Source organism: Phacochoerus africanus, chromosome X, assembly GCF_016906955.1.
Source record: "Phacochoerus africanus isolate WHEZ1 chromosome X, ROS_Pafr_v1, whole genome shotgun sequence".
In the NCBI taxonomy this organism is placed as follows: Eukaryota; Metazoa; Chordata; class Mammalia; order Artiodactyla; family Suidae; genus Phacochoerus; species Phacochoerus africanus.
In genome coordinates this window covers 7260827-7274860 of record NC_062560.1, presented here as the reverse complement: position 1 = coordinate 7274860, position 14034 = coordinate 7260827, and the positions used below count along the sequence as shown (strand labels likewise).

At 45.7% G+C, this 14034-nt stretch overlaps 1 protein-coding gene across 1 annotated transcript in view; it reads left to right on the top strand.

Annotated features, from left to right (window-relative positions):
• ANOS1 (anosmin 1) overlaps positions 1–14034 on the top strand; it is a 197290-nt gene that overhangs the window by 155678 nt on the left and 27578 nt on the right. The window contains exons 7-8 of the mRNA XM_047764056.1: positions 7805–8010; positions 11229–11373. Of these exons, the coding sequence (XP_047620012.1) occupies positions 7805–8010; positions 11229–11373 (351 nt within the window). The remainder of the gene's footprint in view (positions 1–7804; positions 8011–11228; positions 11374–14034) is intronic.

The window sequence follows — 14034 nt, the reverse complement described above, 5'->3', positions numbered from 1 at the left end:
GAGCATGATGGAGGATAATGTGAAAAAAAGAATGTACATATATGTATATGTACACCTGGGTCACCTTGCTGTACAGCAGAAATTGACAGAACACTGTTCATCAATTATAATACAAAACTTAAAAAAAAATAAACAAGAAGGGTATTTTGTACAGCATAGGGAAATACAGCTATAATTTTGTAATAACAAAGTGGAGTATAATCTATAAAAAACTGAATCACTGCTGTACATCTGAAACCAACATAATATTGTAAACCAACTATAATTCAATGAAAATAAATTTATTTTAAAGACAAAAAATAAACACAAAAATATAACTGCTTTTTTTTTTTTTCTTTTTAGGGCCGCACTCGTGGCATACGGAGGTTCCCACGTTAGGGGTTGAATCAGAGCTGTAGCTCCCAGCCTCCACCCCACCCACCGCCACGTCAGATCTGATGAGCCGAGTCTGCTCCATATGCCACAGCTCACGGCAATGCCGGATCCTTAACCCACGGAGTGAGGCCAGGGATTGAACCTGCAACCTCATGGATGCTAGTCAGCTTCGTTTCCAATGAGCCACGATGGGAACTCCAAAATATAACTGCTCTTGGTCACCGCACCACACCTAAGAGGTCATCCCCTGATGCATTTCAGTGGGAAGTTTGTTCTGTGGATGACATTGGAGGAAATCAGATAAGGAATAAAATTAACAGTCATGCTCTTAAAGCATGCCTTGCTCCTCTCTGTGTGTCTCCATGTATATACAGATACATATTCATTCGTAATTACTATGTATCACAGTCTCTTTTTTCCGTTGCAGTATAGTTGGTTTACGATATTGTGTTAGTTTTGGGTGCACAGCACAGTGATTCATATATATATATATATACTTTTTTTCAGGTTCTTTTCCATGAAAGGTGTTTACACGATCCTGAATACAGTTCTTGGTGCTCTGTAGTAGGTTCTTGTTGGGTATCTATTTTATATATAGTAGTATGTATATCTAGTCATGTGTACAAACTCCTAATTTATCCCTTCCCCTTTCTCTTTATCCTCTGGTAACTAGCTTATTTTCTGTGAGTCTGCTTCTGTTTTAGAGATAGATTATTTGTGTCATTGCTTTAGATTTCACGTATGAGTGATATCATGTGAAATTTACCTTTCTCTGACTTACTTCGCTCTGTCTGAGCATCTAAAGGTCTCACTTTGTCTCCATTCATCCGCCACTCCACTGACCCCCTCACACGTGGGGCTGGGTCTGTGTAGTTAACCAGCAGTGCCGTCTGGAAACCAGGAGGAACCTGCCTCCCAGTAAGTGATGAGCTTTCTCCCAGGACAGGTGGAAGGCTCCTTGCCCGTGAGGTCTCAGGTCCGTGTGACAACGGATGTGCATTCCTCCAGGGGTGTGAAGCGACTGTATTGGCTCTTTGACCATCCTAGGCACAAAGTTGTTCCATTACACCTGTTACGTTGTCAGTTGCAGCATCAACCACCAAAGGTTAAGAGAGGAAACTATAAATGTACCTTCCTGAAACCCAAATGTTCCATCTTTTTTTTTTTCCTAAAAGCACCCCATGTTAATGATCATTAACAAAAGGAACTATTTTTCTCCAAAGCTGCAGTTGGATGTTCATGCTATGTATTGACTATATCTTGCCCCGGAAACTGTGTAAAGGGAGCTAATATGGCCTTGCTATTTCATTTACCTTTGAAGCACTGCTTGCTTTGTGCTTTCTGAGATGCGTTTCTGCAGGTAATTGGGAAGGCTGTGAAGAGGGCGTGGCCGAAGGGGAAAGAGACGTGAGATGTGAGAGAAATGCTCGGGGGAGTGGGGAGGGAGGGAGGCTCTGGTCCTGCGATATGACTCTGACCCTCTCGCTCGACACTCTTAAACTAGTGAGTTAAACTTTCTGCTCCTCAGTTTCCTCATCTGCAAAATGGGAACAAAATGCCAACGTTTGAAAACCAAAGTACAGGAAGTCAGAAAGAGAAAGACAAATACCATATGATATCACTTATTTCCGGACTCTCATATACGACACAAATGAACCTTTCCACAGAAAAGAAACGCATGGACTTGGAGAATAGACTTGCGGTTGCCTAGGGGGAGGGGGAGATAGGGGGATAGACTGGGAGTCTGGGGTTCATAGATGCAAACTATTGCCTTTGGAATGGATAAGCAATGAGATCCTGCTGTGTAGCTCAGGGAACTATATCTAGCCACTTATGATGGCACATGATGGAGGATAACGTGAGAAAAAGAATGTATACGTGTTTGTGTGACTGGGTCACTGTGCTTTACGGTAGAAATGGACAGGACATGGCAAACCAACTATAATGGAAAAAAATGAAAATCATTATTAAAAAAAGTACAACCATGTGCTTATTACTTCAGAAATAAGCTGTGCTTCTGTCTCATTTCAAGAAAGTAAATGGTGCATTGCTTTGCAAGGACTCTAGGTCAGGGTTAGCAGTCCGTGGCCTGTGGTCCATATTGGACCTGCTACCTGTTGCTGGAGATAACATCTCATTGGCACGGGGCCATGCTCTTTGGTTTCTATGTTGTCCGCAGCTGCTTTTGAGCTACAGTGGCAGAGTGGAGACGCTGGTCTGCAAAGCCTTGGTATTCCCTGTCTGTCCCTGTTCAGCACGAGGCTGTCACTCCCCGCACTGGACCAGGATGGGCACATCTCCCAGCAACATGGACATGCTGACTTTTCGTAGGGACAGGGGCCCATCGTTCTGATGATGATGGCACGGCACAGGTGTAGAGATGTGGCAGATGTGCCCTGTGAGAGCCTCAGACCCCCCTTGCTGCCCTCGTTGTCATTCTCACGCCTGCCTCTGCTGCCAGTTATGTGAAGGACCTCAGGCAGGTCACTTTACCTGCCCAACCCTTAACATCCTCACCAGCTAAGGAGCTCCCGTCACTGTGCGGAGGTAACAAACCCGACTAGTATCTACGAGGATGCAGGTTTGACCCCTGGCCTCGCTCGGTGGGCTTAGGACCCTGCGTTGCTGTGGCTGTGGTGCAGGCCAGCAGCTGTCGCTCCAATTCGACCCCTAGCCTGGGAACCTCCATATGGTGCAGGTGCAGCCCTAAAAAGACAAAAAGAAAAAAGAAAAAAGCAACCCCCCCTCCAGCCCCATCCTTACCAGTTAAAAAGAGGTCAAATAGATAAATCATAGAATCCCTTAGGGCTTTAGCATAATGTGCCATCTTTCTATACATGGAATTTTTTCCCACATGCAAATTTCCAATGACATTTCAAAATTTTAATACAAGCGAATGTGTAAACTGAGAGAAAAGATTTTGTCAATATTTCGATAAAGTGCATATACTTGATTTCATAAGGTAGGGAACCATTGCACAAGGCAGTGAATGGCTGCAATATGGGCATTTGTTAGGACCCAGTGAAATCTTTCAGATTAACAAGTGAGATGGAGTCTCTCATCCGACATCTTCCTGCGACTAGGTACATAAATGAATCACTGGATTGCGGAAGATAATTTGGGTGATAAACAGATCTCTGCTATTCATTCTGGGCTTCGTTATTTATTTATTTATTTAGCTGTTTTCTTTTGTTTTAAGGCCACACCTGCAGCACATGGAAGGTCCCAGGCTAGGGGTCGAGTCGGAGCTGCACCTGCTGGCCTGCACCACGGCCACCGCAATGCGGGATCTGAGCCGCCTCTGCCACTTACAGCACAGTTCATGGGGACACCGAATCCTTAGCCGCCGCGCCCCGCCCTCCGAGTGAGGCCAGGATTGAACCCATGACCCGTGTCCTTATGAATACTAGTTGGCTTCTTTTTTTTCTTTTGCTTTTTTAGGGCAGTACCTGCAGCATATGGATGTTCCCAGGCTGGGGTCAAATCAGAGTTACAGCCGCCAGCCTACACCACAGCCACAGCAACACAGGATCCGAGCTGCGCCTGCAACATATACCCCAGCTCAGCTCACAGCAACGCCAGATCCTTAACCCACCTGAGCAAGGCCAGGGATTGAACCTCATCCTCATGGTTCCTAGTCGGGTTCATTAACCGCTGAGCCATGAAAGGAACGCCTCTACTCAGCTTCTTAACCCTGCTGAGCCACAGCAGGAAAACTCTTGGCCTCCCAATTTAAAAGTGATTATTTGGGGGAGAAAAGAGAGTGGGGGTCTCTCATCTTGGTAATTAGAGGGTACCACCTTGGTCCTGTGAATATTCAGATGAGCCTTATTTTTGAGAAAATGTGAAGCAAATTTTTAAATTCATGTATTTGAAAGTGTTATTTCCTAATGCCATTTTCGGAAACTATGTTGTTTCCTGCTTCATAATGTTTCACAAACTAGGTGAGGTTATCCTGAATTTTTATAATCGCACCTGAGGTATGAGAAATTGTTCCAGGACCGCAGGAAAAGATGTCGTGAATGAGGTAGATTAAGGAAATGACGAAAAGCCAATTCGAGTTGACTTTCTTAACTTGGAATTTCTTTGGAAAAGGAGGTGACTTTGAGCTTTTCCTGTGAACCTAGAATATCTGAAAAATTCACATACATCCTTTCAGCATCATTGAACCTGTGAATGGCTGTGATTATCTTTACACATTTTAAACGTTTCTCTTGCTTTGAAGTGATGATGCACTTGCTAAGCAGCTTCTGTCTCAGAAAGGTCTGCAGCAGCCTTTGTAGGTGAAGGATTGAATCCCACCTCAGAGGAAGGGGCAGTCTCTGAGTCTCTTATTTCAAACAAGGCATGGCCTGCTTTGATTTTGCTTCCCTTCCTGATCTTCTATGGTTTATCCATTCCCACTGACAGGGTTTTAACCTGCAGCGGAAATGTCCCTTTACAGAGTAGAGTCAACATTTAGGCACACTCTGCTCTTCCTTCAGTAAATGTTTACTGGGCACTTGCCACATGCAGGGTACTGGCCCCAACGCTGGAGAGACAGGAGTGAGCAAAACACATAAAAACTCCTCTCTGGACGAAGGTTTCATGGTCGTGAGTGGAGGAAGATGGCAAACTAAGGAAAGAGTAAGTCAGTCGGTTATCAGAGCCTTGGAAAATAGCAGAAGAGGAGAAAATCACGGTGAGATTTTGACAGCAGGTAGAAGAAAATGCATGAAGCTGGTCTGAATAGGGAGACATCTGGTCGACCTTCAGTAGGTGAAGCTCTTGCAATTGACTCTGTGGGGAGGTGTTTGGGCAAAGTCTGTGGGAAAGTCTCAGGAGCTCCTGGTTTTCGTGTCTAAGACATAACAGGGGAACCAGTGTGGCTAGGGCAGAGGATCAGGTGGGAACAGGAAAGAAGGCTTGAGGGTTATGTATCGCGACGGGGGCAGGACTTGGGGAGGCTGCTAGCACTTTGACTCCAGGTGGATGGGGCTCGGTGGAGGGTGGAGAACTTCTGGCTTGGGTCCTAAAGTCACTGCTGTTGTACTAAGAAAGGCTAGAAGGCTCTGCCGTGCTCAGGGAGAGAGGATGGTAGCTTGGCTCAGGGTGTTATTTGGGGAAAGCAGTGAAATGCCAGATAGATTTTGAAAGTACTGATCAATAGGATTTGCTCAAAGACTGAGAACAGAAGAAGTATAGGGTCCCAAAGTTTGGGGCAAGAACAGCTGGAAGGAGGAGTCAGCGTTTCCTGAGATGGGGCTTCTGCGGTGGGGAGCGGGGGCTGGGAAGGATTGGAACTTGGGTTTTGGACACGTTCATTTTCAAGTGCATCTGAGACCTCCCAGTGGTTCTGATGGGACGACCTTCAGGACTTGACTCCAAGGTCAGAGGCCAAGTCTGGATTGAAGACATACCACTGAGAGTCAGCAGCACAAAGCCTTTTTTAAAGCTGTGACTGGCTGAGACCCTAGACAGGGGGTGTGGATGACACGGGGCCCCCTCAAGTTCGTTCAGTGGCTGGGTGCTGTCCCGTGCAGAGAGGCCAGGATGGGAAGGATCTTGAGGAGAGGTGGAAAAGGCAGAAGGGGCCACAGGACCATCCAGTGAGGAGGGAGTCAAGAGGAGAACCCGACTAAAGGCAGAAGCAGGTTCTGAGCTGGGCATCGGTGTGGATGAGCAGACTGTGGCTGCCTGGGTGGATCTGCCAAACCAACACAGCCAGAAAGCCTGTGCTTCCTGTATCGCAAGCACAGGAGCCAGTGCTTTCCTCCTGGCACGGAACCAGTGATGTTTCCACTTCCTGCTTCTGCCACCAGGGGCGGGACTTTTCAACTTCTACCCGGAAATCACCTATTGTACAATTTTATGTTTTACGTAAAAATACATATTTTACGTAAAACATAAATATCTATAGTTATATCAACATTTAAAATAAAATCTATAACGTATATTTAACGGAAATATATTTACCCAGACTCACCGCATCAGCAGATCTCAGTTTAAGTCCTGGGTGTTCCCAAAGGGTTCCTAATGTCGATTGTTTGAGAACTACTTGGTCAGAAATACCACCTAACATGCTTTGCATGAGCCATTAGCCTAGAAGAGCAACTACAGTGTATAGCACTGGAAATTCTGTCTATTATGATAGAACATGTAACATGAGAAAAAAGAATGTATACATGTGTGTGTAACTGAGTCACCATGCTGTACAGTAGAAAAAATATATACACAAATAAAAGATTAAAAAAAAAGTCATTATCATGAAAAAAAAATTAAGCAACCCACCAAACCTCCAGAACTTATATCTCTTACAGAAAAGCAACAGATTTTTAAAAAGGATTCATGTTTCCATCATTCTAAAAACACAAATGGTCCTGAGCGTCAAAACATGGATATTTGTTCCCCAGTCTTCTTCCTTTATGTCGCGTTACATACATCTTCTTTGCCCCTTTGATGCAGTTGGCATTATACTTAGAATTAGTTTCCTGGGCAGGTGTCTTGAAATGAAATCATCTGTAGATCATGTGTGGTGAGTGGCATCTATAGTTGGTCACAGTGGTGGCCAAAAATGAGGGTCCGACCGTCAGACTTCTTCGTATATATATTTCAAGTGGACATGCATACAGGAATCATCCAGGACTTTGTCTCTCTCAAAAGGCGAAAGGGGTGTGTCGTGTGACAAACTAGAAATGGTGAAACTATAAAAATGTTATCCGTCTCTCATCCAGTTTGTAATGTGGATTTTTAAAAATGGTTTGCTTTGGCTGTTGTCTCTGTGTGGCCCTTAACTTTTTTTTTTAACTTGATGGCTGTACCCACGGCCACTATGGACATTCCTGGGCCAGGGATGGAATCCAAGCCACGGCTGCAGCCTACACCGCAGCTGTGGTAACGCTGGATTCTTTAACCCAGTGCATTGGGCCAGGGATCGAACCTGTGCCTCCTCAGTGACCTGAGCTGCTGCAGTCAGATTCTTAACCCACTGTACCACAGCGGGAACTCCTGCTCTTAACATTTGATGCAAAGATCCAAAGCTCTAAAGCCACTCAGATAAAAGCAGGTACTTGTATGAGCGGGTCTCTCTTTTTCTTCTCAGAATTTTCAAAAGCTTTTTGACTCTGCTGACCTATTTACTGTCAACCACCCTAAATGGAATTTGGCTGTATTTTACAGAAATTTATCAGTTTGGGCCCCCTGAAAATTTGGTAGGGTTGCAGTGCTGTGGAAATGCTGAGACAACCAATAGGGCCCGACATATTTGTCTCACAATTTTGTAGACTGTACTTTAGCTTGAGGCTTCAAAAGGGCATCTTCCTTAATGCTTGTTCCCAGCTCTTGTACCTATAAAGGGTCGTCTTCCTGCGTCGACCCCGTGGTCCTTCCTGTACAGAGGTGATGCTTTTGTGGTCCGACCTGGTGCTGGAGCTTTCTCTTGGGATTTCAGATCCGGCCGCACCACCAGCCCCAGCCAACCTCCGGCTCGCAAACTCCACCGTAAACAGCGATGGGAGCGTGAGCGTGACGATGGTTTGGGACCTGCCTGAGGAACCAGACATCCCCGTGCATCACTACAAGGTGTTCTGGAGCTGGACGGTCAGCAGCAAGTCACTCGTGCCGACGAAGAAGAAGAGGAAGAAGACCACAGAGGGGGTAAGTGCCAATGAGGCGGGCTGACCTCTCACAGGTGCCTGACCCCGAGCACCTGGTCTGCGAGTGGGCTCTGCTGAGCTGAGAGGAGGGATGGACGAAGGGCAGGTGTCCCTCCCTTCCTTCTGACTGAGCGAGTCCGGGAAACAGAGAACGGTGCCACCTGTTTGCCTTTTACGTTATAGGTGAGAACGGCTGCGTCGTGTCTGTGGACCTACTCAGGTCCAAACGGCCAAACAACTCCCCACATCAAAGGAACAAAAATGATCTCCCTCTTACCTGTCTAGCCGTAGAAAATGACATAATTCAGAATACCCTTGCCATTTGAGTTGTTTGTTTTTAAGCAATCCTTCTAACTCAAAGAGCCAACACTCGTGGTGCTTCTGTTGCATGTTGCAAGGGGCGCCCATCTGTAATCTAATCACTGGACAGCAGATGGTTTAGAAAATGCACATGGGACAGTATATTCTTGGGATTGATAAAAAGAACTTGGAATGGCTTGTTCTCCAGATGCCAAGAAATAAAATCTGCGCTGACCCATTTTATGCAATGAAATTTCCATAACAGTGAACATTTTGCATCATATGAAGCTCTTAATGCATAAAAAGGAGTCGTTCGGGTCCTTTGAGGACACAGTCCTTTATGTTGTCATAAAACTTATACACCTTTCCCCCTGATTTATAAAGGTCAATTCCATAAGTAAATACATGTTGGAAACTGCTTTAAAAGGATAGTAAGACTTTTAAAAAGATTTTTACTTGTTCTATTATAGTTGAGTTACAATGGTCTGTCCATTTCTGCTGTACAGCAAAGTGACCCAGGCATACATATATACACATTCTTTTCCTCAAATTATCCTCCATCATGTTCCATCACAAGTGACTAGATAGAGTTCCCTCTGTGTGTGTTTTTTGCACTGAAAGTTCCAATATCCTTGCCATTCCTAATGATAAACCATGTCGCCACAAGTTCCTGTCACTGATATTTATCTGGGCTTCTATTTTTGGTCTTACTTATAAGAAACCTTCTGACAGTGCCAGATTTTATCTTGAAGGACTTCGCAACAACTGACAATTGGTAACGTGTGCTTATCTCCTAGAAAGGGCTGAAACAGATAAAGCTGCAAACTCCCAGGGATGGAAAGCAACACGTGATGTGATAAAATGCTGCCCCCACCCCCCATGCCATTAATAATGAAACAGCATCGAGGATTAATCGGGAAGTGTGCAGTTCATTTCTGGTATATGTCAATTAGATAAAAATGAACAGCAAATTGAATTGTAATCGTTAATAGGCCCAGAATAGCCCGAATCCTGGGTCACTCTCGTATGAGTGACGTATATTTTTAGATCCAGGCTGTAGGTCATGTCAGCCATTAAAGATTAAAATCTGACCCACTGAGAATTTGGGATAGAAATTGGAAATTACAGAAGAACACGAGAAAGGTTGAGATTTTCTGCTCGGGGATCAACGTCTTTTCATTTCCTTGGATTCCACCCTAATATCCGTGGTCACTTAAGAGGAGTGGGCATTTTCAAGGAACTGCTCTTTCAAAAGTGAATTTTGTTTCACTTGGTTGAAGGTAATCGTTGAGGAAGACCGATAGGCAAACCTCCAAGAAGCCACATAGAAAGAAATCAGGCATTGGTCGTTCATAGACAGGCTCTAGGCACAATAAAAAAAGTCCACCAACATGCACACGTTCGTGGTGATGCCATGGAGTGTGTGGCTGGGCGCTGCTCTCAGCCCCACTGCTGGAAACGCAGTCCTCACCTTCCAGAGCGGGTGATGGATGACAGCTGAGTCCTGAGAACTAACCCCTCAGAAGCCCCAATCCTGTAATGATGCCGCCTGCTCACTGACAGGGAGCGAGTGTTCGCGTCCTGAAATGCCCATGAAGGTCACGTGCGCTCCCTGAAAGGACCCAAAGGGATGCTGAGCATGCAGACAGGTCACTGTGGCACTTACACAGGGGATGTGCTTCCGTGATTCCATGTGTGACCTCTTCAGGCGGTGACACTTTGAGGGTGGCACACGCGGGCATGAGCCCAACGGCTTGCTGCTGGAAAGCACTGCTGCTCACCGCCTGCTGTGTGGTGTCGTGTTAACGATGGACACGTTTTTTCCATCACAAACGTTAATACCACCAATCAGACCATATTTATAGACAAGACTTTCTTTACCTTCGGAGCCATTTTCTGTCACAGGCACTGTATTTTGACAAATGTTTTAAATTCTAAGACAGCAACTTATTTCTCTTAGCCCTAATTTTTTTTTCTGTCTTTTTTTGGGGCTGCACCTGTGCCATATGGAGGTTTCCAGGCTAGGGGTTGAATCGTATCTGTAGCTGCCAGACTACACCACAACCACGGCAGTGCGGGATCCCAGCTGCGTCTGCAACCTACACCACAGCTCACGGCAACACCGGATCCTTAACCGACTAAGGGAGGCCAGGAATCAAACCTGCATCCTCATAGATACTAGTCGGATTTGTTTCCACTGAGCCATGGGAGGAAATCCAATCCTAAATTCTTGTAACAGATTTTACTCTATTATTAAACCTGCAAGCCAATTTTAAAAAATGAAAACTCTAAGCATTTTGTCAGGTCGATTTTTCTAATGACTTTGTGGTGGAAATTTACTCACAGAAGATTTAGTATAAATATCAGAGAAATATGATGAATGCCAATGCGTGATTTTTTTTCAGCCAGGTGCTAACACAAGCCTCTGCTTAGTTTCTTATAAACAGCTCTTTGCTCTGTAAGGTGGTATCTAGAAAGGGGTGGGGGTGGGGCAGAATTATTCATTTCCCGGCTCCCGGAGAGCATCCAATAACTGGATTAGAACACAGTTTCAAGACAAGGGTTTGGGCCTGTCTGTGACATTAATTTTGATCTGCAGGAAAACTGCAGTTTCAGCTGCTAACAGTGTAGGAAGACTTGTGATCTTAGGGAGGTTGGGGGTTTCCTGCTATGGTGCAGTGGGTTAAGATCTGGTGTGGTCTCTGCGGCCTGGAGGGTTCAGTCCCCAGCCTGGTGCAATCCATGGGTTAAGGATCCCGCTTTGCTGCAACTACGGCTGGGATTGGGTTCCTGGCCTGGGAATCTCCATGTGCCATGGGGCGGAGTTGGGCTGCCTCGCGAGGGCCCAGGAGGTCTGTAGGGACGCCGAGGGGCAGGAAGGTCTGTAACGGGCTCTGCGTGTGTTCCCTGCACTTGCAGTCTCAGAACTCCGTGACGCTGGAGCGGCTGCTGCCCAACTGCGAGTACACGGTGGAGCTGCAGGCCATTGCGTACTGGGGCCAGACGCGCCTCAAGAGCGCCAAGGTGTCCCTCCAGTTCACGCCCACACACGCCGCCCACAACAGTAAGTGCCCTTCCGCGCCTTCTCCGGAAGCCCTTTTCCCCACCTGGCGTCAGATCACAGCGCCTCCCGGAGTGAGTGCGTGTCTTATGTGTTGTCTTGACATGGAAAAGCTTCATTGCACCAGGAGTGCTGCTCTGCCGTCTGAACATTTGTGCTCAGTGTTTACCTTTGATTGTATCTTATGATTTTTATCTATGTTATATGCAATATTTTGGTGTCATTAATGGACATTTAAGAGGACATGTCTCATTCTAACAGATGTTTCTATTTCCAACTTTAGGGTCCTTAAGCACATGCGTCCTTGTTTTTAAGGACGATCTGTTCCGTTAAATTGTTAGAAACTGTTGCTTCCTACTTGCAAATGTGACGTGTCCTTTTTTTATTGGTTTTCCCCAGGGGTCCCAGGTACTGCAAAAGGCTTAATACTCCGTTGGGGGATGTGACTCAATCACTCCCATTTCCATTTCTTTATTTCCGGTGTTTGTAAATGAGTCTGTTTGCCATGAGCTGAGCCAAGCAGAGCGGCTTAGAAGATGCTCACCTCTGAGTGGGGAAATGAGTTACCTGGGTCCCCGGCTTTGCTCAGAGTGGGGACTGGTGACAGTGGGGAAGCTCCTGGCCGGGGATCTGGGGGCCAGGCAGAGGAAAGGAGAGCCTGGGACAGGCTGTGGGGTGTCTCCGCTGATGCTGCCTCCCCAGGCTCTCAGGGCCCTTCCGTACCCTCCATGCCCGACTGCCGGTGGCCTCCGTCAGACTGGAACCATATTATAAGTGGTGGAATTTAGGTCGGGCAAGGCTAGCTCTGCAGGTCAGACGCCATGGTTGCCCACAGTCAGCTGCTCCCACCTGAGACAAAGAGGATCCAAATGAGCAGGTGCATCTGAAACAATGCTTTGGAGAGAGTTCTAGAAACAGAGCTTCCTACCCGTTTGAGAAATAGTCCTTTTGGTGAGTAAATGGATTTGAAAAACCTGTTATTTCTATGTATACACCTGGGTATAGTATACCTTTTTTCCTACATTCTCATGGAAACATTTCTGTGTTTAGTAACTTCACTGATTTTTTTAAATGCCATCCCCCATTCATGCATGAGCTGTGTCTAATGATGGGAATATTTACTATATTCCACTATATGTATATATTTATACATATAAATGTGTGTATTATAGTATAAACATGTGCATGCTGTTATACGTAGACTATATACTGTGTACATTATATAGTATGTATGTACTGTGTATGTGTGTGTTTACATGCATAGGTACATATACACATACATGTGCAAACACACACATTACTGCCAGCACTAGACACACTGCAGCCTCTGCCTTGACTGTGCCTAGTGATCCATTCGGGCAATAAGCTTGTAAACATGATTACCCAGAGCTGTAGGGAAGCCTGGAGGCAGACACACCACCAAGATGGGAGGACCAACCAAGAGGGCAGCATTCCCTCTGGGTCCCGAGGAATGAGGGCTCCATGGCCATAAGGCATGGGTATCACCCCGCGCAAGTGCAGAGTGGGAACAGAACATCCTGTGTGCAGAGGACTCAGCATAGGGGTGGGAACTGAAGGAGGGGAGGGGGAGGCAGTCCCCACCACCCACAGAGACCTCGCAGCCTGGCACTCCCTGAACTGCAGCAGCCCCACTGGCTAACGGGCATTTTAAATGTAACATCCTCAATCGCTTCTCGGCCTTTTGGCTAAGATCAAGTGTAAATGTAACATCCTCAGAAACAAGCTCCAGACTTCCCCTCACATCTCTTCCTCTCCCAGGCTCTCCTGCCCCCAAAGACTCCATCATTCACCCCTTTTGTTCAAGCCAAAGATCGAGGGGTCACTCTTCACGCTTCTCTTTCCTTTCTCTCTAGAAATCCAGTTCATTAGAAAGTCCTTTTGTCTGATTTCAGATTCTGTGTGGGATCGGTCCAGTGCTTTCCCTGCTTCAGGCCAATGTCACTTTTCCTATAAAATGAATCTGCTAATTATTATGTGGTGCCACTCTTTCTTAAATATCCAGGTTTCAGATAGCGGTCAAAGCATTCTTTAGACAGTATGAACCACATCGCAGATTTCTCTCCCTTCCAAGTTCCATTTGTAAGATTGTTACCTAGTCTTCTTTTCACTTCTCCTCACATGTCATCCTTTACTGTTTTCCCGCTTCTGCTCGGAGGCTACTTACTTCTTTCTACTGGTTTGGGGGATTTCCTCTATTGTGTAAAGTCAGTCTGCCTTTTAGTCTCCTTCTGGTTTTTCCAGTAAACGTCATTCTTTCCCCCTTAGAAACTGGTATGGGATTGTTAACTCTCAAAATTCCGTATGTGTTTATGCCCACAACCAAAAACAGGAGAGGAAAAAATCCAACCTCAGCTTGCCGTTGTTGAAGTCGGATCATCTAAAGCCGACTCACAGTCCAGCCCACAGACAGAACAGTTATGCACATCTAGGGCTTTCTACATCTTCCTGGGGTGTCCCCACACAACTTCATCATAAGCTCAGTGAGATCCTTTTTAAATTATTACTTTTTATTGAAGTATAGTTGATTTACAATGTTAATTTCTGCTGCACAACAAAGTGATTCAGATGTACATATGGATACATTCTTTTGTGAAATATACTTTTGCATTACGGCTTATCATAGCAGACTGAATATAGTTCCCT